Source organism: Ranitomeya imitator, chromosome 5 (assembly GCF_032444005.1).
Source record: "Ranitomeya imitator isolate aRanImi1 chromosome 5, aRanImi1.pri, whole genome shotgun sequence".
NCBI classification, from domain to species: domain Eukaryota; kingdom Metazoa; phylum Chordata; class Amphibia; order Anura; family Dendrobatidae; genus Ranitomeya; species Ranitomeya imitator.
In genome coordinates, this window is record NC_091286.1 from 457,224,494 (window position 1) to 457,249,638 (window position 25,145).

Below are 25,145 nucleotides of genomic sequence, written 5' to 3' on the forward strand. Positions count from 1 at the left end.
AGCTTTTTGCTATTCGTCGCAATCCGTCGAATTTTGAAAAAAACGGATCCTGCGACTGATTCTGCCAGATCTGCTTTTTTTCTCATAGACTTGTATTAGTGACGGATCGCCTCATGTCTCATCAGTCGTTCGCCGCATCCATCGAAAATTGTTGATCCGGCGGCCGGAGATGACGGACAAAGTAACGTTTCTGTCTGTCAAAAAACCGGACAGCGCCGGGTCCGTCGCCATCTGTCGTTTGTTAACATGGAAGCCTAGGGGCTTTTTTTGCTTTAGGATCCTTTAGCCAGCCCCTCTAGTCAAATCCGGCAAAAAAGGGATCCGTCGCATCAGTTTTTCACAATCTGTGACGGATCCATAGAGCCAACGGATTGTGACTGACGGCAAAAAACTGATGTGTGAAAGGGGCCTAATAGGGATGTGTACTCTCTGCAAGATTTCAGAATGAATGGACAGATTACAACTGGGAAAATAGTTATATTAATAAACATGTAAGGCTACTTTCACACTAGCGTTAACTGCAATACGTTAAAATGCGTCGTTTTGCAGAAAAAACGTATGCAGCAAAATATTTTGCTGCATACGTTTTTTCCCCATAGACTTGTATTGGCGACGTATTGCGACGGATTTGCATTCGTCGGTATACGTCTTTCGACGGATGCGTCGAAAAGAGGCGACACGTCGTCTGGAAAAAAGAAGATTGTAACGTTTTTTGTCTCCGCCAATAAAACGTGTCTCGGCGCATTCGTCGGCATGCGTCTTTTGCTAGAATGAAAGTCTATGAGCGACGGATGCGTCGAGACACGTCGTACGACGCAATGCAGCGCTGCAATACGTTTTTTTCTACTGAGCATGCTCAGAAACAGGTGTTTTTATCTAAATGGCCAGACATCCCCAAATCTATATAAACCTGGTCTGGGCCTTCAACCCCCACATATGCCAGCAAGACTCAGAGAGAAGAAGAAGCCTCCAGCCAGCCGGACACCAAGAGCCCAGCCTGGACACCAAGAGCCCAGCCGGACCCCAAGAGCCCAGCCTGGACCCCAAGAGCCCTGCCGGACCCCAAGAGCCCAGCCTGGACCCCAAGAGCCCTGCCGGACACCAAGAGCCCAGCCGGACCCCAAGAGCCCAGCCTGGACCCCAAGAGCCCTGCCGGACACCAAGAGCCCAGCCGGACACCAAGAGCCCAGCCTGGCAGCAAGGACCAGACACACTACAACAGTGTGAGTATATTGCCATTTGTGTGTGTGTGTGTGTGTGCGCATTTGTGTATGACGTACTGACTATAGCAAGAGCTTATAAAACCTGAATCCAACCTGAGGCCTGCCGTCATCCTGCAACAGCCATTGCCATGCTACAGTCCAGATCCACCGTGAGGCCTGCCACTGTGAAGATATCACTGGCCGTGTGTGTGTGTGTGTGTGTGGGTGTGTGTGTTTATTTTTGTACTGCTGTGTGCTTTTGTATGTATGTGTTCACGTGCCTGCACCTTATTATGCCTTCGTCAATATTGCGACTGTTCATGTGTTATGCTTGCGTTATGACTCGGCTTGCAGGTATGTTTGTGTGCGTCTTGTTGGTTGCATGTGCATTTGTCAATGCCATATTGGTTAATATTGATTTTTGATGTATTTACTAATTAAGGTACCGTCACACTGAGTGACGCTGCAGCAATACCGACAATAATCCGGATCACTGCAGCGTCGCTGTTTGGTCGCTGGAGAGCTGTTACACAGACAGCTCTCCAGCAACCAACGATGCCAGTAACCAGGGTAAACATGGGGTTACTAAGTGCATAGCCGCGCTTAGTAACCCGATGTTTACCATGGTTACCAGTGTAAAAGTAAAAAAAAAAAAAAGGTAAAAAAAAAAATATCCGCTGTCTGTCCCCGTGCTGTGCTTCTCTGCATTGTGAGCGCCAGCCAGCCGTAAAGCAGAGCAGAGCGGTGACGTCACCACTCTGCTTTCCGGCCGCTGTGCTTATACAGGGCAGAGAAGCAGAACGCCGAGGGACAGACAGCGGAACATAAGTATGAAGTGTTTGTGTTTTTTCTTACTTTTACACTGTTAACCAGGGTAAACATCGGGTTAATAAGTGCAGAGCCGCGCTTAGTAACCTGATGTTTACCCTAGTTACCAGTGAACAAATCGCTTAATTGGCGTCACACACGGCGATTCAGCGATGTCTACATAAAGTCCAGCAACGAAATAAAGTTCTGGACTTTCTGCAGCGACCAATGACATCACAGCAGGATTCTGATCGCCGCTGTGTGTCAAACTGAACGATATCGCTAACCAGGACGCTGCAACGTCACGGTTTGCTAGCGATATCGTTCAGTGTGACGGTACCTTTAAGGTACCGTCACACTTAGCGACGCTGCAGCGATACCGACAACGATCCGGATCGCTGCAGCGTCGCTGTTTGGTCGCTGGAGAGCTGTCACAAAGACCGCTCTCCAGCGACCAACGATCCAGAGGTCCCCGGTAAACCAGGGTAAACATCGGGTAACTAAGCGCAAAAAAACAAACAGTACATACTTACATTCAGCTGTCTGTCCCCTGCCGTCTGGTTACTGCACTGAATGCTGGCCGTAAAGTGAAAGCAGAGCACAGCCACAGCGGTGAGTCATCGCTGTGTGACTCACCGCTGTGCTGTGCTTTCACTTTCACTTTCCGGCCAGCAGTCAGTGCAGGAACCAGACGGCAGGGGACAGACAGCTGAATGTAAGTATGTACTGTTTGTTTTTTTACGCTGGTAACCAGGGTAAACATCGGGTTACTAAGCGCGGCCCTGCGCTTAGTTACCCGATGTTTACCCTGGTTACCAGCAAAGACATCGCTGAATCGGTGTCACACACGCCGATTCAGCGATGTCTGCGGGGAGTCCAGCGACCAAATAAAGTTCTGGACTTTATTCCCCGACCAGCGACATCACAGCAGGGGCCTGATCGCTGCTGCGTGTCACACTGGACGATATCGCTAGTGAGGACGCTGCAACGTCACAGATCGCTAGCGATATCGTCTAGTGTGACAGTACCTTTAGTATAGTGTTTTGTGCACCTTTTTTTTTTTTTTTGTTTATTAAAATGGATGTATTATTGCAAAGTCTAATGGTCTGCAGCTTGAGGTTATATTTTTTTTTTTTAAATTTACTTAACCATTCCCATTCGATGTACTTGTATTTTAAAATAAAGAGCATTTCTGCTCCATTGTGATTTAAAAAAAAAAAAAAAGAAATAAATTATATATTAATAAAATGTTTCTTAAAAAATTGTCCGTAGTATAATTTCTTAAAGGTAAATTTAAATCAGGTGTATGTACCAATGGTTACACATGCAATACAGAGTTGTTTGAGTGGTCATTTTTTAATAAAGGTTATCCTTTGAAATTTTATTTCGGGGAGGTAATTGTTTTTTTTTTTTTTAAAACATAAAAATATTTTTAAAGGTGTCTCACAGTTTACCTTTTTTTGTTTTTGGGACATGGAAAAGAATGGTATAACGTGCACCAGTTTTTGGGTTTGGGTGTTCACATATTTTTCTCATTTTAACATGGTGTTTAGTGGTAAACATTACCTATTTCTGCTTTGGTCTAACTTTCAATCCATTATACTTATTATATTGCAGATAGAGTAGGGACCACACTGACCGGCATAAGCCACCTGGACCACAGCCACCTGGCCCACATCCAGAAAATCTGAAAAGTAAGTTTTGAAGACCCCAAATCTGCTACTTCAATGTGTAGAGCAGATTGCAAGTGTCTTTTAACTTACAGACCTACCAGGACCACAGCCACCTGGACCACAGCCACCTTGACCACAGCCACCTGGACCACAGCCACCTGGACCACAGCCACCTGGACCACAGCCACCTGGCCCACATCCAGAAAATCTGAAAAGTAAGTTTTGAAGACCCCAAATCTGCTACTTCAATGTGTAGAGCAGATTGCAAGTGTCTTTTAACTTACAGACCTACCAGGACCACAGCCACCTGGACCACAGCCACCTGGACCACAGCCACCTGGACCACAGCCACCTGGCCCACATCCAGAAAATCTGAAAAGTAAGTTTTGAAGACCCCAAATCTGCTACTTCAATGTGTAGAGCAGATTGCAAGTGTCTTTTAACTTACAGACCTACCAGGACCACAGCCACCTGGACCACAGCCACCTGGACCACAGCCACCTGGACCACAGCCACCTTGACCACAGCCACCTTGACCACAGCCACCTGGACCACAGCCACCTGGCCCACATCCAGAAAATCTGAAAAGTAAGTTTTGAAGACTCCAAATCTGCTACTTCAATGTGTAGAGCAGATTGCAAGTGTCTTTTAACTTACAGACCTACCAGGACCACAGCCACCTGGACCACAGCCACCTGGACCACAGCCACCTGGACCACAGCCACCTGGACCACAGCCACCTGGACCACAGCCACCTGGACCACAGCCACCTGGACCACAGCCACCTGGACCACAGCCACCTGGACCACATCCAGAAAATCTGAAAAGTAAGTTTTGAAGACTCCAAATCTGCTACTTCAATGTGTAGAGCAGATTGCAAGTGTCTTTTAACTTACAGACCTACCAGGACCACAGCCACCTGGACCACAGCCACACAATGTCCTCTTCCGGCAGCCCTCCTCCACAGCAACAGCAGGTATCGGTAAGTAAAAAAAATTTTTTTGGTTTTTTTTTTAAATTTACATCATTTTGAGTCACTACATGCATTTATTATGTTTAAACAGGAATCAGAATCCGATGAGGAGCTGTCGGAAGGGACCGAGACGGGTGGAGACATCGAAGTGGAGGAGGAACCAAGTGTAAGTAGTGGTGAAACACTTGCTTCACACATCACACTGCACCGTACACAAAACAGAATTTCATATATAACGTAACACAGAAAACATATACATACATTAAAGCTAATTTTTTTATCCTTTATTTCAGTCTCCTGCTGCTGCTGCTGCTGCTGGTGCTGCTGAACGTCCAGCACAGCATGAAGGTTCTCCCAGGCGCTCCCAGAGTCGGCGGACTCGACGCCGCGGTCGGCCATCAGTGAGTCGGTTTTTTGTGGGGCTTCAATTGTTAATTTTTTGCTTTCAGTCTACTAATTTTTAATTCTTTCTTTTTTTTTTGTTCTAACAGGCTTCACAGTGTGCTCCCGAATACGATTCAGATATCGATATTGAAGCCCTCATCGAGGAGGTTCGTGAACGGGAGCCACTGTGGAACATGGCTGACCGCAGGCATGCTGATACCAGTGTCACCCGTCGGCTCTGGTTGGAAGTATGCCGGAACATCTTTGCGAGGTGGGAGGACCTTCTTCCACAGCAGCAGAGCAAACTATGTAAGTATTCACTTTTCAGTGATGTTTTGAGCTGAATGTAATGTCTTGCATTTACGAATATTTTTTTTTTTTTCTTCATTCCTGTCTTCACAGGTACCAAGGTTAGGAAGCGGTGGCGGTCATTGAGGGATCGCTTTAAGAGGGAGTTTAACGAGGAGATGCAGGCCCCGAGTGGCTCAGCAGCAAGGAAGAAGAGGAGGTACAGATATGGCCCGAACCTCTCCTTCCTGAGGGAAACCATGCTGAGTAGAGTGTAAGTATTCAACATCACAGTAAGAACCTGTCTAATCACAAAACTTTTGTTTCAGTCCGGCCTTTTTCATATCAATATATTAACTTATTTTTTTTTCTTTCACAGCACCTACTCCAGCCACCGTGCGCCTGCATCTACCTCTGCACCCTCTGAAGCGATCCCTCCTGAGTCCGCCACCGGGGACCACGTCGGTAGGCCCCACACCTCTCACCCCTCTGTCCCCTCCACTTCATCCGCCTCTACCAGTGGAGTGCAGCCTTCCTTACTCGCATCTGATGGTCAACAGATAGCGTTCCCTTTACCCCACCCCTCTGACCCTGCCACCTCTACACCACCGGTAGGTTCATGGCGGCAGCGTCAGAGGGGTCAGGAAAGGAGCTAAGCTCCTGAGTTCTTGCATCTAAATGCAGGCTTCCAAAATTCATTTAAAATTTTGGGAGAACAAGTGACTGCTGGTTTCAGCATGATGCAATCACGCATGAGTGAAAACCACCATGAAATCAGCAGTCGCTTGGATAGACTGCATTTAGATGTAAGTCAAGCTCCAGCCAATCTTTTTTTTCAGTCCATGCTCAGGAGCATGGAAAAGCTTTCTTTTGATCAGCAGATGCGGGTAATGAATAGCTGCCATAACGCTCTGCTGAAGGTAATTAACGAACCCCAATCTACCCCCACACCTCCCCACACATCCCAGTCCCAATTTCAACACCATGCCCCACAATATCACCGCCAGTCCCAATATCCACATCACTCTCAATATCAACATCACTACCAATACCCAACCCGGCCCACAACCCAAATGTATTCACCCGTGTTTTCTTCATCTTTGCCCAGCTTTACTTCCCCAGTAAGTTTTCCACCTACCCCAACACAACACCCCTCTGGTCAGCCTCCTGTTTCCCCCCCCCCCTTCCACTACAGACGCAACAGGTAGGGTTTCCCCAATCCCACCTACCGACGTGGTCCAACCTTCCAGCCCCTCCTCCCATAGTTACTCCACCCAACAATACCAGGACCTGTGAACCTGGAATGTACTTGTACATAGTTTTTTTTTGCCAAAAAAAAAAAGGTTCTTTAAATTACCAAAAAAAAAATTGTGTGGGAAAATTACCCACAAAAAATATATTTTTTGAAATAAACATAATTCTGGTTTACAATCTACTGTGTGTGTGTGTTCATTAATTAAGGTAAATATGAAAGGTTAAGTGAAAAGAAACACCAGACGTTTTCAAGGTTTAACAAAATGGTTTTATATTATATTAGCAAGCAAACCACACACACTCTTTTTTTTTTTTTTTTTTTTTTTTTTTTTTTGTGGCAGTTGCTACCAAAAAATTTTGGAAAAAAAAAAGAAAAAAAATTTAAAAAAAGTCACACAATTATGTCTTGCCATGGAATCCGCCCAACAGGTGACAAAAAATATTCAGCAAACTGTTCCCTCATCCTAGTAACAGAACCGGTGGAGCGAACAGAGGCACTTCGGTAATCCCACAAGGATGTCTCCAATTGTTCGTCATCCAAGGTAACGGGCTCCTTTGAAATAACAAAATTATGGAGCACCACACATGCCTTGACAACATCGTCTACAGTTTTTGTATCCAGTTTTATTGCCGTCAGCAGAACTCTCCACTTTGCTGTCAAAATACCGAAAGAGCACTCTACCACTCTTCTTGCTCTGGTAAGACGGTAATTAAATACCCGCTTGGTGCGGTGTAATTCACGGCTGCTGTATGGTTTCAGTAGGTGCGGCGACAGTTGAAAGGCTTCATCACCTACACACACATAGGGCAAGGCTGGTTCACTGGTTCCTGGGAGCGGTCTTGCTGGCGGGAAATTGTATGTATCTCCATACAGGCAGCGACCCATCGGAGAGTTTTTAAACACTTGTGAGTCGTTGGACCGGCCATACGCTCCTATATCCACAGCAAGGAATCGGCAGTTGGCGTCAGCAATAGCCATGAGTACAATTGAGAAGTATTTTTTATAGTTATAGTACTCGGATCCTGTTCCTGCCGGTTTTGCAATCCTAATGTGTTTGCCGTCCACAGCACCAACACAATTTGGAAAATTACACATTCGCTCAAATTGTTCGGAACTTCTCATCCAGATTTCCATTGTTGGTTGTGGGATATACTCCAGCTGTAAAGTGTCCCAAATCGCACGACATGTGTCCTTCACAATTCCGCCAATAGTGGAAATCCCCAGCCGGAATTGGAAATGGAGTGAAGTCAAAGACTCACCCGTAGCTAGGAAGCTGCAGGGAAAAATAAAAAAAAATGTAAAAAAAAATTGCACAGACCATCAACCAAGAAAAACAAGTGGAATGGCCTCAAATAAACCAACAAATTACATGCTACAGTAAATGCGGCGCAATGTGTCAGCGCAGTATTCTCTGCAGCATGTAATAACATTCAATATGACCAATGACACAAGAAAAAAAAACAAGTGGAATGGCCTCACATAAACCAACAAATGACATGCTACAGTAAATGCGGCGCAATGTGTCAGCGCAGTATTCTCTGCAGCATGTACTCACATTCAATATGAGCAATGACATAAAGAAAAAATGCTTACCGCAGTGTCACCATGAGCCGCTCCGCCGGTGTGATGGCAAGCCTCATCCTTGTGTCCTGCCTTTGGATGACATCCTCTATTTTTCCAACCAAATAATCGAAATGTTCCATCCTCATCCGTACATAACTAAAGAATTTTTGGGGGTTGCACCGCAACTCCAGATAGAGAGTGGACTGGACACCCCTGGTCATCCGCAGCTCATTGATTGGATGTATCCAGAATCGTCGCCTTCTCCGTTGCATCATCCGTCTTTCTGCTGCCGCCTCCTTCTCCCGCACTATGATATCCAGGCGATTCGTCTCAAATATAACTTCAGTAACCAAACTCGAAATCCTCCCAATTACACCATCCATCATTGCCACTAAACTAAAACCCTCAAAGATGTGCTGTAAATACAGTCAGTATATAGATTTCCCTAGTTTCCAGTAGCCAATCAAATTTTGGTGCCTCCCATTTTAAAAACGGATCCGTCGTAAAAACGTATGCAACGGATGGAAAAAACGTATGCAACGTATGCAACGCATCCAGCATTTCAACGGAACAGTTTATCGGATTTGCGACGGTTTTGCGACGGATCCGTCGAAATGCTGTATTCGTTGCATACGTTTTGCAGTTTTTTGACGCATCCGTTTTTTCGGGAAAAAGACGTTTTTGGGACGGATTGCAGTTAACGCTAGTGTGAAAGTAGCCTTAGCCGTTTTATCCTGGAGACTGAACAATACAAGTAGTTAGGAGGGAAGACATGTACTGTACAGATGGTAAAGGATCACGAGACAAAGCAATTCTGTATAAAATGAACTCACTGGCCACCTCTCTCCACGAGCGTTTGGCAAAGGTACTTTCTTGCATTCTTATGAGTTGGGCAGTTTTCTAAGGCAATTTCAAAATCATCAATTGCTTTATTTAAGCTGCCTTTTGTAGCATATCTAGGAAAAATAATAAAAAATAGTAAAAAATAATAGAAGCACATTACATTTCATCAGCAAGTCTGTGACACCCCAAGTCCTTGCCACTATGGCCAATTTTGTTCTATGCAAGACCGGGCTTCACAGCAACACCAGCATGGCTGCTTTGGGGGCTTTCAGCAGGCATAGCAACCCATCAGCATGCTTTAAATGCTTGATGGGCACCCAAAACTGTGCACCATGGGAATTTACAGTGCAGTGATGGTTCAGCTCCTAAGCCAGCTCCACACACCCAAACTTGTCATGTTCTGTACATATACTACAAGATGTCTGGAAGGGGTTAAAGAAGCAGCTGAATTTTTTCCTAAATTAATCCCAGTATAATGGTATATTTAAATTAAAAAAAAAAAAAAAAAAATCAAGACATTATATATAATGTATAATGAAGATTCATTACGCCCCAATATTACCTTCTTGTTACACCCTAATAGTACATTTATCATTAGGCTATAGCAATTAGAGGATACTCACAAGGCACCTCGTGCTACCAGAGCTTCAACATTTTTGGGATCAATTTCCAATGCTTTGTTGTATTCATTCATGGCATCAACATGGCGTCCCAGCTTGAAGTAATCAACTCCCATCTTCACACTGTAAAAAATAAAATTAGTCTTAAAAGGGTATTTTAATATTTAACAGAAATCAGATTTTACCACTCTACAAAAACAGACGAACTTACCACTTTAATGCCCATGAGGAGGACTGCTTTCTTCTTAAAAAAGGAGCATAATCTTGATCACAAAAATTCTCCCTGTGGAAAGAAAAGTATTTTTCTTTTAATTTCTTGCCGTCTGATGGCTGAAAAGACATACACACAAATAATATAACAATTAAAGGTTTAACCCAGATTTCATTTTCAAGAGCACAACCTTCCCCAGCTTACTGCTTGCTGGGGAGCAGTATGGAGAGTCCGGATCATTGCACCACCATGCCGCCACCTGGTCTGTGCAGCATCAGAGGAGCGCTGAAGCTGGACACAATGTGGAGGTAGCGCTGCCCTCCAGCCATCCTGGACAGCTTTAGTGCAATACTTGCAAGCTCAACAGTAAAGAGCTTGTTAGCACTATATATGTTCAGCCACCGCTGATAGACAAGAGCGCTGGCCAGTAACCTGAGCAATGAATAATGCAATGAAAAAAATTAGAGGGGGGAGTTCTATTGAATGTTCACACAGTGCGTTTTGCTGCTTTTTTGTTTCTGCAGCAAAACCTGATCTTCTTGGCAGGAAAGAAGCTGCGCCAAAAACGCAGGTTTAGGGTATGTTCACACGTTCCTGATTTCCATCCTTTTTTTTTCAGGACTGTTTTTTAAAAAACTGCAGCTCTTGGCAGAAAACGCAGGTCCTTTTTTTGGTCCTTTTTTGGTCCTTTTTTTATGCGTTTTTTGATGCAGTTTTCTAGGAATTTTTTTAGGGTTAAAATGGCTGAAAATACCCTAACCCTACCCCTATTCTAACCTTAGTGAAAAAAAAAAAAAAAAAATTCTTTATTTTTTTTATTGTCCCTACCTATGGGGGTGACAAAGGGGGGGGGGGGGGGGGGTCATTTACTATTTTTTTTATTTTGATCACTGAGATATAACCTATCTCAGTGATCAAAATGCACTTTGTAACGAATCTGCCGGCCGGCAGATTCGGCGGGCGCACTGCGCATGCGCCCGCCATTTTGCAAGATGGCGGCGCCCAGGGAGAAGACGGTCGGACGGACACCGGGAGGCCAGGTAAGTATAAGGGGGGGAGATTAGGGCACGGGGGGGGGGGGGGGGGCATCGGAGCACGGGGGGGGGGGGCATCGGAGCACGGGGGGGTGACATCGGAGCACGGGGGAGGGGCATCGGAGCATGGGGGAGGGGGATCGGGGCAGCCACACTCCACCCACGCACTTCCGCCCGCTTCCCCGCACTTCCTGCTGCAGCGGTTCTGCACCACGAACCGCAATAAAACCCGCAGATCTATTTTTGATCTGCGGGTTTTACTGCGGGTTTGACCTCACAATGGAGGTCTATGGGTGCAGAACCGCTGCTGTTTTACAAAAAGAAGTGACATGGTACTTCTTTTTTACCGCAGCTAATCAGTGCGGTTTTTTTTTTTTCAATTCAGGACCATGTGCACAGTGGGTCCTGTTTTCCATAGGGTACAGTGTACTGTACCCTGCATGGAAAACAGCCGCGGAACCGCAGCGGCAAAACCGCTGCGTTTCCGCGGTAAAAAACGCACTGTGTGAACATGGCCTTAGGTGTGTTTTTTTGTCACTTTTTGGTGCGTTTCTTTTTTTCTTTGTGCATGCCAATGAAGAGTGCCCACAGAGAAAAAAAACAACAACTTCCTGTAGATAGATTACCTGCGGTAACTAGTGATGAGCGAATATACTCGTTATTTGAGATTTCTCGAGCACGCTCGGGGGTCCTCCGAGTATTTTTTAGTGCTCAGAGATTTCGTTTTTCTTGCTGCAGCTGAATGATTTACATCTGTTAGCCAGGCTGAGTACATGTGGGGGTTGCCTGGTTGCTAGGGAACCCCCACATGTACTTATGCTGGCTAACAGATGTAAATCATTCAGCTGCGGCGCTGAAAACTAAATCTCCGAGTACTTACAAATACTCGGAGGACACCCGAGCGTGCTCGGGAAATCTCGAGTAACGAGTATACTCGCTGATCACTAGCTGTAACCTCTTCACTGGCATTTTCCCACGGTCCAGAGGTTACCTCCGGTCAGGCGGTGAAGGAGCGCAGGCTCAGTGATGTCACCTCCGATCACAGGAAGCATCTCCTCATTCCCCAGTAGTTTACAGCCTGGAGCGGTTGCATTAGCCGCGCTCCTGGTTGTAAGCTTTATCTCCCCCTAGATATGGATTACTGCGTGGGACACTCGTTATATTGGACTGCGTCGGAACAGGGAGTACTTGTGTTAGTTTCTTATTTTTAATTCAGGAGATCGATGGCTTCGCTTGGAATGGCAGACTAATAAAGATGGCAAAACTGTGTGGTGTTTTATTTCATTAACCCCTTCCTGACCTCCACCGTACTAGTACTGCGCTGCGGGAACTGCATTTCTGCCCGGAGCAGTACGAGTATGGCGGCACGATCACTACAACGTCACGCTGAGCGCCGCTGTGATCGTGTGCGGGTCTCAGCTGTATGTCACAGCCGACAAACCCGCCAAAATGCCCACGATCTGTGCTAGCACAGATTGCGGGTATTTAACCCCTCAACGGCAGAGAGGACAATCGCAAAGGGACGGGGACTCCCTGCGCTCTCCCACCGGGACAACGCGATCACCGCGTTGTTCCTGTGGTCTCCATGGAGACCCCGGCTCCAAGATGGCCACGCAGCAAGCCTCCTACACTGCCTGTCAGATCGCTGATCTGACACAGTGCTATGCAAAGTGTCAGATCAGCGATCTGACCTTATATAGTGTTGTCCCAACCTGGGACAATGTAATAAAGTTAAAAAAAAAAAAAAAATTATGATGAGTAAAAATATTTAAAAAAAATCCCTAACTAAAAAAATATAAATATTTTACCAATAAATCCATTTATGTAAATAAAAATAAACGTACACATATTTGATATCGCCGCTTCCGTAACGACCCGAACTATAAAACTGTCCCACTAATTAACCACTTTAGTGACCATAAAAAAAAAAAAAAAAAAAAGCAAAAAAACAATGCTTCATCATCATACCGCCGAACAAAAAGTGGAACACGCGATCAAAAAGACACATATAAATAAACATGGTACCGCTGAAAACGTCATCTTGTCCTGCAAAAAAACGAGCCATGACACAGCATCATCAGCAAAAAAATTAAAAAAAGTTATAGCTCTCAGAATAAAGCTATACAAAAATAATTATTTTTTCTATAAAATAGTTTTTATTGTATAAAAGCACCAAAACAAAAAAAAAAATGATATAAATGAGGTATCGCTGTTATCGTACTGACCCGAAGAATAAGACTGCTTTACCAATTTTACCAAACGCGGAACGGTATAAACGCAGCCCCCAAAAAGAAATTCATGAATTGTTAATTTTTGTTCATTCTAACTCACAAAAATCGGAATAAAAAGCAATCAAAAAATGTCATGTGCCCGAAAATGTTACCAATAAAAACGTCAACTCGTCCCGTAAAAAACAAGACCTCACACGACACTCTGGACCAAAATATGGAAATATTATAGCTCTCAAAATGTGGTGATGCAAAAACTATTTTTTGAAATAAAGATTCTTTTAATGAGTGACAGCTGCCAAACATAAAAACCCGCTATAAATAGTAAATCAAACCCCCCTGTTACGGTTAGGGTTTGGATTACTTTTACGGTTGGGATTGGTTAGGGGTGTGTCAGGGCTAGGGATGTGGTTAGTGTTATGGTTGGGATTAGGGTTAGGGGTGTGTTGGGGTTAGGGTTGTGGTTAAGGTTGGGATTAGGGGTGTGTTCGGGTTACGGGTGTGGTTAGGGTTTTGGTTAGGACTAGGGTTAGGGGTGTGTTGGGGTTAGGGTCAGAGTTAGAATTTGGGGTTTCCACTGTTTAGGCACATCAGGGGGTCTCCAAACGCGACATGGCGTCCGATCTCAATTCCAGCCAATTCTGCGTTGAAAAAGTAAAACTGTGCTCCTTCCCTTTCGAGCTCTGCCATGCGCCCAAACGGTGGTTTACCCCCACATATGGGGTATCATTGTACTCAGGACAAATTGGACAAGTAGTGAAAAATCATTTTTGTGGGAAAAAAAAATGATTTTTTACTTTCACGGCTTTCCATATAAATTTTAGTGAAACGCTTGGGTGTTCAAAGTTCTCACAACACATCTAGATAAGTTCCTTGGGGGGGTCTAGTTTCAAAAAATGGGGTCACTTGTGGGGGGTTTCCACTGTTTAGGTACATCAGGGGGTCTGCAAATGCAACGTGACGCCCGCAGACCATTCCATCAAAGTCTGCATTCCAAACTGTGCTCTTTCCCTTCTGAGCTCTGCCATGAGCCCTGCCATGAGCCCAAACTGTGGTTCCCCCCACATATGGGGTATCAGCGTACTCAGGACAACTTGTACAACAACTTTTGGGGTCCAATTTCTCCTGTTACCCTTGAGAAAATAAAACAAATTGGATCTGAAGTAAATTTTTTTGTAAAAAAAAAAAAAAAAATTAACTTTTTTTTCAAACATTCCAAAAATTCCTGTGAAGCACCAGAAGGGTTAATAAACTTCTTGAATGTGGTTTTGTGCACCTTGAGGGGTGCAGTTTTTAGAATGGTGTCACTTTAGGGTATTTTCTATCATATAGACCCCTTAAAGTGACTTCAAATGTGATGTGGTCCCTAAAAAAATGGTTTTGTAAAATTTGTTGAAAACATGAGAAATCGCTGGTCAACTTTTAACTCTTATAACTTCCTAACAAAAAAAAAAAAATTTGGTTCCAAAATTGTGCTGATGTAAAGTAGACATGTGGGAAATGTTATTTATTAACTATTTTGTGCGCTATAACTTTCTGATTTAAGGGCATAAAAATTAAAAGTTGGAAAATTGCGAAATTTTCGCTTAATTTGTGTTATTTCACAAAAAAACGCAAGTCATATCGAGGAACTTTTACTGCTATCATAAAGTACAATATATCACGAGAAAACTCTCTCAGAATCGGTGGGATTCATTGAAGTGTTCCAGAGTTATTACTTCATAAAGGGACAGTGGTCAGAATTGTAAAAATTGGCCGGGTCAGAAAGGTGAAAACAGGCTGGGTCTTGAAGGGGTTAAAAGACTTGTGTGTTTATTTAACCCTTTAACTACTATAGGATTACTAATGGATAGGTGTCTTTGTTGACACCTCTCCATTACTAAGCTAGCTTAATGTCACCTTACAATAGGAACATGACATTAACCACTCATTACCCCACTTGCCAAAGCTACAGGGCAAGTGGGAAGAGATGGGAAAAACGCCAGAATTGGCGCATATAATAGATGCGCCTTTTCTGGGCAGCTGCGGGCTGCTATTTTTTTTTTTGGAAGGGGAGCTATATCAATGGCCCCTTACCAGCCTGAGAATACCAGCCCCCAGCTGTGAGCTTTAGCAAGGCTGGTTGTCAAAAAAATAAGGGGGACCCCAAGCCGTTTTTTTTAAATTATTTATTTACATTTAAAAGAAAAAAAAAAAAAGTGAGGACCCCTCTATTCTTGATAACTAGCCTTGCTGAAGCTGACAGCTGGGGATTGCAGCTATGAGTTGTCTGTCTGATTAATTTAAAAAAAAAAAAAACGGTACGGGTTCCCCCCTATTTTTGATATTTATTTATAGCGCAGGAGCGGCAGATGAAAACTCCCATCCGCCGCTCCTGCTCTCACTGTAATTAGCGGTGGCAGGTGTCGGATGATGGGAGCAGTAGTCCCATCAGCTGACACCAGTTGGAGGTGAAGTTTACACCTCCGATCACAGCTGAGCGCTCCCTGCTGTCTTCTGACAGCGTGGGTACCGCAACTCTGACCGGTGGGATGATTTCCCCACCGATCAGAAGCGGTGCATATGACAGCGTGTCAAACACTGTAATGAAGTGAATGGGGATCAGGTCCGCTCTGCTGGATGATAGGCTGTATGGACGCACCATGTAGCCTGCCATCTAGATGTAGCAGAGCCGAATGTGATGTCACATCTGGCTGTCCTTGACTTTTCTGCAGCAAATACGCTGCAAGAAAAGTCAACCTGAGTATTTGCAGCGTTTTTTCACCATCCAATCAAGTCAATGGGTGGAAAACGCTGAAAGAAGTGACGTGCCCCATGTCCAAAAACTGCAGCAAAGCACAAAATACTGATCACACAAAAAAAAAACAATGTGTGTATGAGATTTCTGAAATCTCATAGGCTTTGCTGGTACTGTAATAAACAGCTGAAAATTAGCATAAGTGTGAACTTACCCTTTAATGTTGTTACAAATACTTTCCAATTATAATCATCAAGATGGTAATAACTAGTGTGCTCAGATATGGTGTTATCCCAGCATGCTCGTGTGCTAATACAGTTTCTTCGGCTTCCCCGTATAATATGTTCGAGTCGCCTTGGCTGCACGTTTCGCACCTGTTCAACAGCCGCATGGATAGTATTTGAGATTGCCGAAAATACTTTATAAGCACACCATCACGCTCACTCATCACTAGTAAGAACCCTTTAAGACCTCTTTGGACTATAGATCCATCACATGTATGTGTACATGCACTTGAAAAGGTGCAGAAGAAACTTACAAAATGGCTGAAAATACTGTGTTTTTGCATTGTGGTAGTGGAAACGTTTTGGTGGCAAACACAGTAAAACATACAAATGATAGGATATACTGCAGTTTATAAATGTGTGAATATGGATTTAATGTCACACTGAAAAACACAGCCAAAAGAATATCTGGAATAAATATAGGTAAGTGGATGTTGTCTGCTTTATGGTTGGAAAACCATGCAACAGGAGTGATGTGTTTTCATATGACCATTGCATTAGTAAGGAACACAAAAACAATCAAAAGCAAACTCTCCCTATTAGCAGAGATAAATACACATATGCACAGTAATAGGCACTGTGGCACATAGTTTTATTATCAGCCTATGTAACAACTCATACTGCTCAGGTACAGGTGTCTCAAGGTGAACAGAATGCTCTAAGTATAATGTGCACGGCCGTCTCAGAAACCTCTGAGAAGCTAAAGAGTGCAAATGACAAGAAGTATAATAGAAAAACTAGGTCAACATGTGTCATACGCTGTAATGGTATCAAAATGTCCAAACACAAACTAGAAAAATAAATTGAGCCAAAAAATAACACATTAAGCAAACAATTCGTATGGTCAGAGGATGAAGATATCCTACAAAAGGTAAAAAGGCATGTATGGATGTAATGAATGCAAATACTAAATAATGAAATCCGGCGCATAAGTGCCAATAATATGGATAGCTGCAAGGGGAGAGAGCCCCCACACGTATCGCTGCAACAAAAGCAGCTGCTTCATTTCTTTCCCCCTGAAGAAGCTGCTTATGTTGCAGCGATACACATGGGGGCGCTCTCCCCTCCCTCCGCATGCATATTAGCAAATGTGACACAAGTCAATATGTAGCAGCATCTTCTGTAACCCATGGCGGCATCATTTTACAGCTTGTTTTTGTTATGTAACATTACCTCTGAAGTGAAATGATCCAGCAGGAATAGAGCCTCTCTTTTAGGCCGGGATCACACATGTGAGAAACATGCCCGTGTCTCGCATGTGAAATCTAAGCTCTGGCACCGGCACTCCAGAGCTTGGATTTCACATGCGAGACACGGATGTGTTTCTCGCATGTGTGATCCTGGCCTTAAAAGTAAAACTTCACATTTATTCAAGTATAAAAAATGCGAAAAATACAGGCAATGTAGTATAAAATACTGGTAGCAAAACCCACTAACTAGTTTCAACAAATCTGTCTTCCTAACAGTAATACATTGTCAAAACTAATAGGTCCTCTTAACAGTATTGTATACTACATTGCCTGTATTTTTGGCGGTTTTTATACTAGAATAAATACTAAGTTTTACTTTAAAGGGAACCTGTCACCTGAATTTGGCGGGACTGGTTTTGGGTCATATGGGCGGAGTTTTCGGGTGTTTGATTCACCCTTTCCTTACCCGCTGGCTGCATGCTGGCTGCAATATTGGATTGAAGTTCATTCTCTGTCCTCCGTAGTACACGCCAGCGCAAAGTAATCTTGCCTTGCGCAGGCGTGTACTATGGAAGACAGAGAATGAACTTCAATCCAATATTTCGGCCAGCATGCAGCCAGCAGGTAAGGAAAGGGTGAATCAAACACCCGAAAACTCCGCCCATATGACCCAAAACCAGTCCCGCCAAATTCAGGTGACAGGTTCCCTTTAAAAAGAAATTCTCTATTCCGGCTGGATCGGTTCTCCCTTCAGTTTTGTACATGTGCAGCTGCCCCGTCAGGATCTGTGCGTGCCTTTTCACAACTCCACTTCTACTACGCCCAACTAGTTGGTGAGCTGATCTACCCGTTTTCATCCATTACCTCTGAAGGCCTCGTATTAAAGATGGTGGCTTAGATTCATCAATTCCAAGAGTACTGAGGAGGAATTCAACAGTAGATGGGTTGGAAAATGCCACAGATTGTCGCAGGACCTTTTCATAAGTGTCGCTGCTGCTGGAGAAGGCAGTGCTGTGTCTTGATGGAAACAAAATTCATCCAGTGCTTAATATACATCTATCAATACAGGAAAAAGGCTGTGCAATACTTTTTTTTTACCTTATGCTAGCACACATTGATTGGCTGATCTTTTCATTAAATTTCACGTTTGCACTTTTAAGGGAAAAACAAAGATCTACTTGTACAACTACGACCGCAAACCCCACAATTGGCTGTCCCATGAAGTCTCTTACCCTCTAACAGCCAAGGTGAAGAGCTGAAGAAAAACTAAGAATTCAACACCGCATCTTTTTTTAATGGATCCCGTTCCAAGCAATAAAAAAGGAAACGGAATTTGGATTTTTTTTAATGGATGTCAAAATATATTTACATTCATGTATTGGTCATTCCAAAAAAAAAAAAAAAACTAAAACCCGGGCAAGATTTCATCCATATATCCATTAGACATACAGATGCCGTACGCTGGTATTAAGCAAATCAATCTGTAAACAAATTGTGTGATCGCGGATATCCCTTACACTGGGCAACTGGGAAGCTTGGCATAATGTATTGACATGAAAAAGAGGCTGCATCAGGATCAAGAAATATTTTCTGCACCAGTAGAATAGTACATGGATGTTGCAAAGTAAAAGCTTCATGAATGGGTAGGGTATATATTTATGTTAAGGTGTGGAAACATGCTGGAAATTACAAAATGTTTGAATAAATAGAAATGTTAGATTATTTTTATCAATTCGCAACTCTCTGCCTTCAAAACAGCATCAATTCTTCTAGGTAAATTTGCAGACAACCTAAAAAAATAAAAATTAATCTGCAGTAGGACAACAACCCCAAACATACAGCCAATGTCATTAAGAACTAACGTCGGTGTAAAGAACAAGGAGTTCTGGAAGGGATGATACAGCCTTGCAGGGGTCCTGGGTTCAAATCCCACCAAGGACAACATCTGCACAGGGTTTGTATGTTCGCCCCATATTTGTGTGGGTTTCCTCCGAGTACTCTAAAGACATACTAATAGGAAAATTAAGATTGTGCGCGCCATTGGGGATAGGGAGGATAATCTATGTAAAGCGCTGCGGAATATGATGGTGCTACAGCCACAGAGTTCGGATCTCAACATCGAGTCTGTGTGGGATTTACATGAAAAGACAGGAGGATCTACACAAGTGATATCAACAGAAGATCTGTAGTTCGTTCTCCAAGATGTTTGGAACAACCTCCCTGTGGAGCATCTTCAAAACTTATTTCTAGAAGAATTGATGCTTTGATGATGTTTTGAATGCAAAGGGTGGACACACCACCAAATAATGATTTGATTTGCATATCTCTTGTTTAGTAACTTAGCACGAGAAAATGACCTGTACATAAATAGTTGCCTGGTTCAAATCGATAAGTCTGCAGTCACTATGTGATTGCAGACTTATGAAACCCCCCCTAGGGCACACACTTTGCACTGCTGGAATTTGCCGTTTTTTGATCCGGGATGAGTTATACATACTCCTGGCCAGTGGGCGTGGCCTCGCTTCCATACACCTGTAGTGAGCGAGGCCAGGCTCTCCAGTCTGCCATGCCCACTGGTCTGCCATGTCAGTAGACGGGGTGCAGCCTCATTCAATACAAGTGTATGGAGGCAGGCCAAGCATATAAGACGGGCTCTGGCCTGGAGTATGTATAGCTCATACATACCCTCCATTCCGGGAGCAGAAACGGGCGAATCTCCGCCGTCACATGACTGGAAGTGCAAGATCTGCTTTAGTCTCTTAACACTAGGGCCCAGAATTTCCTTTGTAACTGACAATAGCTATGTGACATTGGTTTTCAGCAGGATTACAGTAAGTCTTCAAGGTGTTCATTAGCTTTAATAGGGTCTGTTAAAATATGAAACCAGGCAAGCATAGAACCACAAAATGAGGTACTGCAGTAAAAGACCCCATTATGCCAATGAAAGATTAAATAAATATCTGAGAGAAGATATCTATGGTTAGAGAAAATAAAAAAAATTTCCTTTCTAGGAGCTTCCGGAAGACAAGGATAATTTGAAGGTTGAGATAATTTGCTCAGTACCAAATTTATTAGGACACTTTAATAAGAACAAAACAACGCGTTTCAGCCCACAACGGCCTTCATCAGGTAAAATATGTGTAAAAAGCACATATAATACCTGATGAAGGCCGTTGTGGGCTGAAACGCGTTGTTTTGTTCTTATTAAAGTGTCCTAATAAATTTGGTACTGAGCAAATTATCTCAACCTTCAAATTATCCTTGTCTTCCGGAAGCGCCTAGAAAGGAAATTTTTTTTTCTCTAACCATTGTATTCACATGCAATCCTTGGATCAAGGCTGGCATAGTTCCTGCAATAGTGCTGCATACCGGAATATTATAAGACGTGGATCCATCATACGGATCAATTGAATGTACATACAAGACATCCAAAGGGTGAGTGCAACAATATATATTTCTTGCTGTGAATATACATCTACACTTAGACTCTGCGCCCCTTGTCTCCCTTTTTATATCTCCTTCCGATATCCTAGAGAAGATATCTAATCATACTTATAGTATTCAGGCATATCTTCTGAGCTGATAACTCCAAGCTTTAGATGAGACAGATGACTTGGAAGTGAAGACTTATGCAAGGACAGAGTGATCTTTTCATGGTAACGGTCAATATCCTTTACAGCAGCTAGAAGAGATCAACATAAATGAAATTACATCTAAAAACTGCAAACAGAACACGATATAAGCAGCTCATCCTCTATGAGATACCAGAACATCTGACTCCAGGTTGTAAACTATTTAACCCCTTGAGATGGATTGCAGTGTGGGACTTGACTGTACAGCGGACAGGTATGGGATTCTGTTGATTTTTTATTTGGATTTTCTACAGAAGAATGAGGGCTTTGCTTGGATTTAGAGCATAATAAAGATGGAAAACCTGTGTGTTTAATTATTTCATTAAAAGACTTAATTCTTAATGTGTATTTTTTTTTAACTCATTCATACTATTGGATTAATAATGGAAAGGTGTCTTATTGACACCTCTCCATTATTAACCAGGCTTATTGTCACCTTACAATAGCAAGGTGACATTATCCCCTTATTACCCCATATGCCACTGCTACAGGGCAATGGGAAGAGAGAGGCTAAGTGCCGGAATAGGCGCATCCCTTTTCTGGGGTAGATATTTTTAGCCAGGGGGGGGGCAATAACCATGGTCCCTCTCTAGGCTATTAATATCTGCCCTCAGTCACTGGCTTTCCCTCTTGCAGAGAAAATTGCACGGGAGCCCACGCCAGTTTTTTCCGTGAATTAATCCTTTAATTTAACACCTACAGCGCCAAAATTTTACACACACACACACCACTCACCACAAGCAGTATACCAAGTTCCCACAATACCCCCCATTCAGTATTCTCCCAACACACTGTCTCATCCATCTTCAAGCACCTCCTCTGAAAGGTAGTATCATACTGTCTCCAGCCTAACATACTTAAAATCTCTCTAAACCCCTAAGACCAGTATATGAGCTTCCAGATCTGCTCTTCTGTGTAGGGTTACAAACAAAATTTACCATTTTGAAATTTGCTCTTCATAGTTGTTTGATAGACCTGGAATTAATGCAGCGGGCTCACAGAGCCACGAACCACAATTCATGAGACCGCGAGCCACATGTGGCTCTCCAGCTACAGGTTGGGGCCCCTGCTCTAGACGGATGTTATCCAGTGAATCAATAAAAAGCTTTAAGAAGTCACTAGCTGGACAATCCCCTTTTAAATAAAAGTAGTTCTATGTATAAAAGAAAAAAGAACAAACTCCATTCCCAAATTGATGTCGTTGGAGCGGTTTCTCCTGGGTTTTGGGTGGAATTAAAGCTGCTACTAGGTTGCTGCAATTACTGTTACCGCTGATATGATGTTTGTCTGATGTAAGGGTGCAGGAGCCCAATAGCAGCCATTTTTATGCCTGCAGGGCTCACGTGGCATAATAATGCCACACAAACCCCAGCGCCATCCTTGCTGGAAAGGCGCTTGTGTGGTAGGTGTGGGAGAGGAGTATATTTTTTAAAATTATTTTACAGGGGGGGGTTTCTACGTCATTTAGAAGTGAAGAACCCCTTAAATAACAGACCAACCATAATATGAAAAGCAGGGAAGGAGGACGACTATCACAAAAAGGAGGAGCCGGACCAAGACCTGAGAGGCCCATCGGACCGGACTGCCCATCTGTAAGTGTTATAAAAGTTCTTTTTTCGGATCTGCAGACTGCATTGGGGACTTTTTTTTATATAGCATTCTAGTATGCTGTTATAAAGTCCCTAATGGTGAATTTACTTTGTATAGGAAAAACCTGGTGACAGGTTCCCTTTAAAATTATGATAAAGGATGGATTCCCATGATAGAATCAGATGCAGTTTTGCTGCACACAGAGCTGCAATATATCGATATCAAAGCGTCACTGTGTTATACATGCAATTGTGAGTTATTCTCCACATAGTAACATAGTTGTTCATAGTAACATAGTTAGTAAGGCCGAAAAAAGACATTTGTCCATCCAGTTCAGCCTATATTCCATCATAATAAATACCCAGATCTACGTCCTTCTACAGAACCTAATAATTGTATGATACAATATTGAAGCATACGTGGCACATGAAGCACATGAAGCATACGTTGTGACATTACCTTGAATTAGGTCTCCAATTTGATAATATGACAAAGGATCACCATGGTTACTTTGGGAAGGCACATCTCTAATAGGACACAAAGCCTGATTAAGAAAATAAATAAACATTAAAGTACTTTATTGGCAACCACATCCAGATCATGAACCCAATTTGAGGCAGCATAAATACCTACACTTATCTCTAATGACTCGAGAGCTCTCAATATGCCACTGCCCATTGAGATCAGCACCATGAAAAATCCAAAGTCACGAATCGAAGTAATTCTTCCAATAACGACATCACCGCGCTCAACATCTCTGCAAAACAACTCCCTTTTCTGAGTGCTAGGGACCTCCATGAATTGTTCCAAAGGGGGCATGACTGCATAGCAACCTACAATATAAAAATTCAATGCAGATTAAAGAGGTTGTCCACTACTTTAGCATTGATGACCTATCTTTAGGATAGGTCATCAATGTCTGATCGGTCGGGGTACAACACCCGCCATCCCCACCGATCAGCTGTTATCGGTGTCAGCCGCCGTTGGCTGGAAATACTTGTGGAGCTGGCCATTTTTTGGTAGTGACCCCCACAGGGTACTACACATCCGTATCCTATAGATTTGAATAGTAGGCGGATATGTAGTACCATGTCTCGCCTTCTACCAGAAGACTGCCAGATCCGCTAGTGAGCGTTACCGGCCGGTGGCAGGGGCCACCACAGGCACTGATAACAGCTGACCAGCAGAGGTGCCGGGTGTCGGACCCCGACCGATCAGACATTGATGACCTATCCTAAGGTGCTATGAGCATTGTAGTATGCAAGATGACCTCAACTCTCAGACCATGACTTGAACAGTGGTAACAGAAACCAAATTTTTGGGATAGGTGGGGGTCTCAGTTGGACTCATACTATACATTACTAATGCAAGGGAAAAGTGATAGATTATTGGTGGGGTAACCACTTTAAAAACATCATATGACTAACCTGTAGCAAGACTTTCTTCGTTACCAAAAGGCTAAAAGAACACAAAGCAGTTTCATCAAACATGAAATGTAGCATACCTTCCGACGATTCTTGCGACTCTGCATTCTCCCGGACATTAGACTTCCATGACAGGGCAAAGAGCAGATCTGCTTTCCTGGCAATGAACTGCTGAATTTCAATGGTGTCGAGATTCCTCTCTTTCCTGCCAGGAAATAAAATGAAAAGAGAAGTCTTTGCCGATCTGTCAGTGTAAGTGTACAGATAGCCAAGGTCCTGCTCGCAGCAGCTTCTGTTATTGCTATCCTGGCTGCACTAAGAAATCCCAGCAGCCCATAATCCCGACGCTGCAGACTACACTGTGTTCTTCGTTACCAAAACACTAATGGAAACATTGGAAAAAGGATAACGCAACCTAAAGTCTCAGATTCAATAACTCATGCAGTATTAGGCTATGTTCACATGTTGCCTTTTTTTGATGCATTTTTATGCAAATCTACAGTATACCTGTGTTTTACAGTACCAGCAAAGTTATGAAATTTCAGAAATCTCACGCACAGTTTGTTTTTTTGCCCTCAGTGTTTTGTGCAAAACCTGAGGTTTTGGACAATTTAGCATGTCACTTTCAGCGTTTTTCACCCACTGGGGTGGTGAAAAAAAAAAGCTGAAAAAAAAACACAGGCATCAGTTTTTGCTGCACTTTTTGGGCCAAAACCTGATGAAGTCTAATCAGATTTATTTTTTGCACTAAACTTTAATCAGCATGCACAAGAGACAAAAACCGCTGCAAACAAAAAAAAAAAGAGGGGGAAAAAAAAGAAACCCACAAGATATGTCCAATTAAATAGCCCGACAAATTCTATGATATAAAGCTGTCTATGTCAAGAACAAAGTTCATATTAAAATGAATGAAATATACGGTAGCTCTCATATTGAAACACTTAAAAGGAAGTTGTGTTGGGTCAAAAATCCCATGTTTCGTCATGTGATGGTAAAACATCAACATTTGAGATGTGTCTGAACACGGCTTGATTAAATCATAGGTAGTTTTAGAACAAGGTTAAAAATAAAAAAAGTCTCCAAAACTCCATATATCAAAAAGGAGAGACTATATGATTTAGTTATTGCCAACACCTGTTAGGTGCCACAGGTAAGTTACAGGTGCTGTTAATTACACAAATTAGAGAAGCATCACATGATTTTTTGA

The 25,145-nt window shown here is 43.1% G+C and overlaps 3 protein-coding genes across 4 annotated transcripts in view; 1 reads left to right on the plus strand and 2 right to left on the minus strand.

Moving 5' to 3' along the window:
• Positions 1-25,145, minus strand: part of TTC14 (tetratricopeptide repeat domain 14) — a 36,077-nt gene that overhangs the window by 5,990 nt on the left and 4,942 nt on the right. For both annotated transcript variants that reach the window (XM_069727256.1, XM_069727257.1), the window contains exons 2-9: positions 24,019-24,143; positions 23,148-23,347; positions 22,974-23,058; positions 20,845-20,974; positions 18,157-18,309; positions 9,820-9,891; positions 9,612-9,731; positions 8,979-9,101 (exon numbers count right to left, since the gene is read on the minus strand). In XM_069727256.1, coding sequence (XP_069583357.1) covers positions 8,979-9,101; positions 9,612-9,731; positions 9,820-9,891; positions 18,157-18,309; positions 20,845-20,974; positions 22,974-23,058; positions 23,148-23,347; positions 24,019-24,143 — 1,008 coding nt within the window. The remainder of the gene's footprint in view (positions 1-8,978; positions 9,102-9,611; positions 9,732-9,819; positions 9,892-18,156; positions 18,310-20,844; positions 20,975-22,973; positions 23,059-23,147; positions 23,348-24,018; positions 24,144-25,145) is intronic.
• LOC138638176 (uncharacterized) lies at positions 4,474-6,004 on the plus strand. Its single transcript, XM_069727259.1, has 6 exons — positions 4,474-4,664; positions 4,747-4,821; positions 4,949-5,056; positions 5,147-5,348; positions 5,442-5,601; positions 5,707-6,004. The coding sequence occupies exons 1-6, from the start codon at positions 4,620-4,622 to the stop codon at positions 5,981-5,983; spliced, it is 867 nt and encodes a 288-aa protein (XP_069583360.1). The 5' UTR covers positions 4,474-4,619; the 3' UTR covers positions 5,984-6,004.
• On the minus strand, positions 6,946-8,674 carry LOC138638175 (uncharacterized). The gene is made up of 2 exons (XM_069727258.1): positions 8,176-8,674; positions 6,946-7,855 (listed from the first exon to the last, which is right to left on the minus strand). Exons 1-2 carry the CDS (start codon positions 8,529-8,531, stop codon positions 6,973-6,975), a joined length of 1,239 nt encoding a protein of 412 aa, XP_069583359.1. The 5' UTR covers positions 8,532-8,674; the 3' UTR covers positions 6,946-6,972.

What these genes read in the sequence shown, in the direction of transcription:
- LOC138638175 (XM_069727258.1), bottom strand. Translation starts at nt 8,531, where the DNA reads ATGATGGATGGTGTAATTGGGAGGATTTCGAGTTTGGTTACTGAAGTT. An exon ending in CGGCTCATGGTGACACTGCG is followed by an intron (nt 7,856 to 8,175) that starts GTAAGCATTTTT and finishes TTTTCCCTGCAG; the next exon opens with CTTCCTAGCTACGGGTGAGT.
- LOC138638176 (XM_069727259.1), top strand. Translation starts at nt 4,620, where the DNA reads ATGTCCTCTTCCGGCAGCCCTCCTCCACAGCAACAGCAGGTATCG. An exon ending in CACAGCAACAGCAGGTATCG is followed by an intron (nt 4,665 to 4,746) that starts GTAAGTAAAAAA and finishes ATGTTTAAACAG; the next exon opens with GAATCAGAATCCGATGAGGA. An exon ending in GAAACCATGCTGAGTAGAGT is followed by an intron (nt 5,602 to 5,706) that starts GTAAGTATTCAA and finishes TTTCTTTCACAG; the next exon opens with CACCTACTCCAGCCACCGTG.